At 38.0% G+C, this 4,503-nt stretch overlaps 1 protein-coding gene across 1 annotated transcript; it reads left to right on the top strand.

The window, feature by feature from the left end:
- The first annotated feature begins 1,395 nt into the window (after positions 1–1,395).
- On the top strand, positions 1,396–4,503 carry LOC111338797 (uncharacterized). The gene is made up of 4 exons (XM_022945325.2): positions 1,396–1,547; positions 2,697–2,860; positions 3,300–3,415; positions 4,015–4,503. Exons 1-4 carry the CDS (start codon positions 1,513–1,515, stop codon positions 4,234–4,236), a joined length of 537 nt encoding a protein of 178 aa, XP_022801060.1. The 5' UTR covers positions 1,396–1,512; the 3' UTR covers positions 4,237–4,503.

Raw genomic sequence — 4,503 nt, 5'->3', positions numbered from 1 at the left:
ATTAACCCTTTCCAGCGTGTTTTTTGCTATCGGTGCTTTAAGAGGTTTGAAGTGAACGCTGTTGTTGAGTTGCACTTTGGCCTCCTGTTTTTTCTGTCTTATTCATGATGACTATTGTTGTGTTGCTTCGGTGAGGTTCTAAGCAGAGTTTGTTTCAGCTCTTTCAGAGCCGTGACCTCATTGCGTTACAAAGTATTTTTGGCCTAGATACAGTCTGCAAGTTATGTTATGACAATTTTCCAAGTAGCTCTGAAGGGCGATAGAAGACTGAACCGGTGGCATTCAGTTTGATTTGAAACAGTGGTGGTTCTTTGTTTTGTCCTTGAAAGGTGTAACGGAGGCACATTCGTCTTGCGAATACAAATCTCGCAAAAGTTGGCCTGATTTCACATTTGCTTGTCACGGGTGTTGGGATGAGTTTGAGACCTTTTGATAGCACGCTGACTTGGCTGTCAGATGGTGGATAGTTTGAGAGGTTTTAAAAGAAATTTTCATTTTCTCGGTTTTTCGGCTGCAAGCCTACACTTTAAAGTGTTTCTACGCTCTATGTGTCTTAAGCACACAATTATATTTTTCATCTCTTTTGTCTAAAAGTGAGCTCTTTGAGGTCAGAAATCTCATTCCTCAATTCGGCTATTTTATCATTCTCATTTACAATGTTCACCGAGTACTTTCCTTTGTGTAAGGTATTCTGCCAGAGAGTTGGATATTGATCAGCGCAGATGTAAAGGTGACAAAACCCATGGAGGTTCATAGACTTCACTTTCGTCGAGATCGCACAGAGGACGGTTTTTCTTGTTCCTTCTTTTGAACGGTAGGCACTGAACCCGACAGAATTCTTCCCCTATATCCTTCAAAGTACACAGATCTCTCGAAACAGTCCTCCGAGAGGTGTTCGGAGTAGATCACAAATATTCCTGCAGGATTGAAGTTTACTCGGCGAGTTCGCACAAATCGCATCCGTTTTTCCCGCTCTGATCTATTTGCAAGGCTCCGATGCAGAGAAATACCCATAGGATGGTCTGCACGATTACTTCAGCTTTGAATTACGCATCGACGCCTCGTCATTTTTGTTTAGTTTTTGTAAGAATAGAGTGAAGCATTCTGTTATGTTTGCTTAACATTTCACCATGTAAGATTTTCGCGAGCCTTTGACGTCACTTCCTTTAAGTCCTGCCATCAACTTCTGGAACATGGTCAAATAATTGCGGAAGCAAAATCGCGAATTTAACGACCCGAAAAAAGATATTCCAAGACTGAAATTTGGCAGAGTAGGGGAAGGAGAAACATTGAACACGAAAATGAAAACTTTGAGTTTGCGTTTCGTGAGGTGCTCTGACGTTAAAAACGTGTTCTCAATAAATCCATAAATAAATGCACATTTTTCACTTTCAGAAGGCGTGTATATAATGTAAAAGAAATGTCATAGTCTTAGATATAACTTTGTCGTGGAGCAATTTTTCAGAGAGCTTCGAGAGGTTCAAAATCGGAACGAAGAGATCCCTCATCACAATGTCGATTGAAGACCGATCATTTGACGCTTTGAGGTAAAGTGTGGTAATTTCTGTGTTCATGACTGACTGCTGTTTCCATTATCCGAGTCTATTCTGTCATGAGCTCGTGCATGATTTCAATTTCAAATACAGATATGGCTCCCATATTTTCTTTTTTAATAAAAATCACTGCCGTTAGCTTGTTTTTTATCTATTTTGTTAAGTTTGAGCGTTGAAACCGGAGCAAAGCAAAAAACACTTGATAGATTATTCTAAAAAGAAAGGAACTGTTAGCGCGAATAGTTCTCAAAAATCTGCGCATACGGTTGGGGTCAAGTTGAAAAAGGATCATTGGACGGGTCGAGAAAATTGGGAAATAAATCAGTGTTCATCTCATGCATTCCTAAGTTCCACACAGCTTCAAAGTCAAATCAAATTGAAATTGGGATTTATCGGAGGAGTTATTCGTTTTCTAAGATTCATCAACAGGTGAAATTCACTCTTTGTTATGAATCAAAATTCATGGTAGAGATTTTCAAATGCGAAAGCAAAAGTTACGACCGCGCCTAATTTACGAATCTGTGAGAGAATTCAAAGGTGAACTACAATGACTTGAATATCAATCAAAGGCTATAACTTTTGAGAATGGAAAACAAAACTGCGTTATTAATGAATTAATGCGCATGCTTCGGATATGTGTCATGGCGTACACGGCTCATTCTTCCTGTAAATCATGAATTCTTTATTCCTTATTCCTTAGGAATTCCTAAACTAAGTTTGTATAAAATATGATAAATTAAGTTCGGTAGTAAACACTATGTTTTGATTATGCCTATGCAGACATAATTTTATGAAGTTAAAATTGTGTTTTCTTTATATCAAACCTTGCTCGAATAACTTGAAACGTCAGTCACTTATTCTTGCAACAGTCCTTCTCAGAGCTAGTTTCGCCTTTATGATCAAATGTAAACTGACTGGTAAGCACCCTTCGCTTCGTTAGATCATCGTTAGCCCTTCGTGCTGGAAAAGGCCTGACACTCAATACGTCAAGTTGAAGGTCATTTCCCTTCCCCCGATGATCTTCTATTGCACATAGTGAACCAGTTTTCCCTTATCCATGGCTTATGTTCCAGTTTCCATTGTCGAAAGTTTGTTGTCTATGGTCCATAGTCTATTTTCCATTTCCATTGTCCATTGTTGCAGGGAGGGCACTGCTACAGTCATAGACGGAAGTGATTATGATTGGATAAAGGTCAGTTACAAGCTTTATTCGATGAATGAAACCGAAAGCGGTGACATAGATGGTCACTACTGGCACGTCGATAGCAATGATTCCTTGAAAGCAAATGGAGGAAAAGATAGTGCTAGTGAGTAAAAACAAGGTTTTTATAAGTTTTAAGTCCCGGCTTAAATCAGAAAATAACGGTAGCTTCATAATTAACACTATTGTTACTGCCGTCATCGTTTTAAATACTATTTTTAATATCATTGTTGCCATTGTTATTTTAGTTATTTACCAATAGTACTCTTATTCAAAGAATATATGAAGTACATATATTTTGAACTGCGGTTGTAGATACTGCGAGGATCGTGCATCATAAGTACTCTTATTATTATCATTATTATTATTTCTACAAGGTTTATCCATATTATCAGTACGCTTACTGAAAAAGCGTTCTTGGGTCTCTGACTTTTTCATCTGAAAGCCGCCCTGTGGTCGTAACCTGTGAATTGCCAACTATTGTTTGCATCATAAAGGACGATATATTTGATTTGCCATGATGGCTCTTTATCTTATTTTTACAGATATTTTCAATGTCTACACTCGACGTGTGGGGTCTAAAGCTGTTGTTATGTTACAGCACGATAAAACAGAGAAGTTTGTGGCTTTCAGGAAAAACTCCGACGAGGTATATGTAAAGGTACGTAACGAAACGATTTCAGTTTGCAAGAGGAGACAACCCCTAGGGTCCATTGATCAAAAAGCTTTTTAATTTTGTAATGAATTATAATCGTTTGTCTCTCGATTTAGTCACTTCCGACGTTGGATCGGAACTTTTGACGGTACACCGCGAGTCTTCTTCAGGCGATGTGTTGGGTGACGCCTTTATTGTGAGACAAACGGTTATACTTCGCCACCAGTACGACCAGTAACCGTAAGCTTTTCAACAATTTCAAGTTTTAAATGGATACGGAGGATCAAATTTACTTGTCATGATGGTGACAATTATCGTCCATCATGCCTTCTCAAGTCTGACACCTGTTTCAATCCTTCAACGGCAAGGAAAGACTAACGTTTTAGCTTTCCCCATAATTTCACTGCATCATCTTTAAGCATGATACAAAACAGGTTGAGCTACGGACGGACTATAATTGGCATTAATGAAATCGCTCATTCGAACAAGAATGCGGTTGCCATAATTTTGGAAGAGACTCGAGATTTTCTGCCCTTTTTGAGCATAACTTGTAAATGATTTTAGATGTTTTTATTTTGGAATTAATGTTTTGTCTATTCTGATAGCATCTTCCTAAAGAGATCGATCTCAATAACTTGGAAACGGCCGCACAGGAGCAGATTTTGTTCTACAAGATACCGCGGACAGCTGGGGGTGAGATTTTTCATTTGCAGTCATACCCGAATAAAGAGCAGACTGTTGGATTTGACACTGCTGGCAATTTAATGCTTCCTTCGGCTGTACAGCTTGATAACGTTGCAAGTTTTTTCAAGATATTCCCTAGTTAAGCGCTTTCAACTTTTCTCAACTTTTAACACATATTTGTTAATTCTTTTTTTTTTAATTAAAAAATTTTCTTGGAGACCGTGAAGTAATTTCACCTAATTACAAACTTTCTATCGATGAATCCGTAATGAAATGCATCTTAGATAATTGGTGAATAAACTGTTACAAAGAACCTTGACGTGAAAAACAAGGCTGACTCTAACATAATTATGCTGTATGATTTTCCAGATAGTAAGTGTAATAATAAAAAAAGTTGACGCTCATAAAAA

The sequence above is a fragment of the Stylophora pistillata genome, chromosome 12 (assembly GCF_964205215.1).
Source record: "Stylophora pistillata chromosome 12, jaStyPist1.2, whole genome shotgun sequence".
NCBI classification, from domain to species: Eukaryota; Metazoa; Cnidaria; class Anthozoa; order Scleractinia; family Pocilloporidae; genus Stylophora; species Stylophora pistillata.
Note: the sequence above shows the minus strand (reverse complement) of the source record. Positions and strands in the feature narration are given on the sequence as shown.

What these genes read in the sequence shown, in the direction of transcription:
- LOC111338797 (XM_022945325.2), top strand. Translation starts at nt 1,513, where the DNA reads ATGTCGATTGAAGACCGATCATTTGACGCTTTGAG. An exon ending in TGGAGGAAAAGATAGTGCTA is followed by an intron (nt 2,861 to 3,299) that starts GTGAGTAAAAAC and finishes TTATTTTTACAG; the next exon opens with ATATTTTCAATGTCTACACT. An exon ending in CCGACGAGGTATATGTAAAG is followed by an intron (nt 3,416 to 4,014) that starts GTACGTAACGAA and finishes CTATTCTGATAG; the next exon opens with CATCTTCCTAAAGAGATCGA.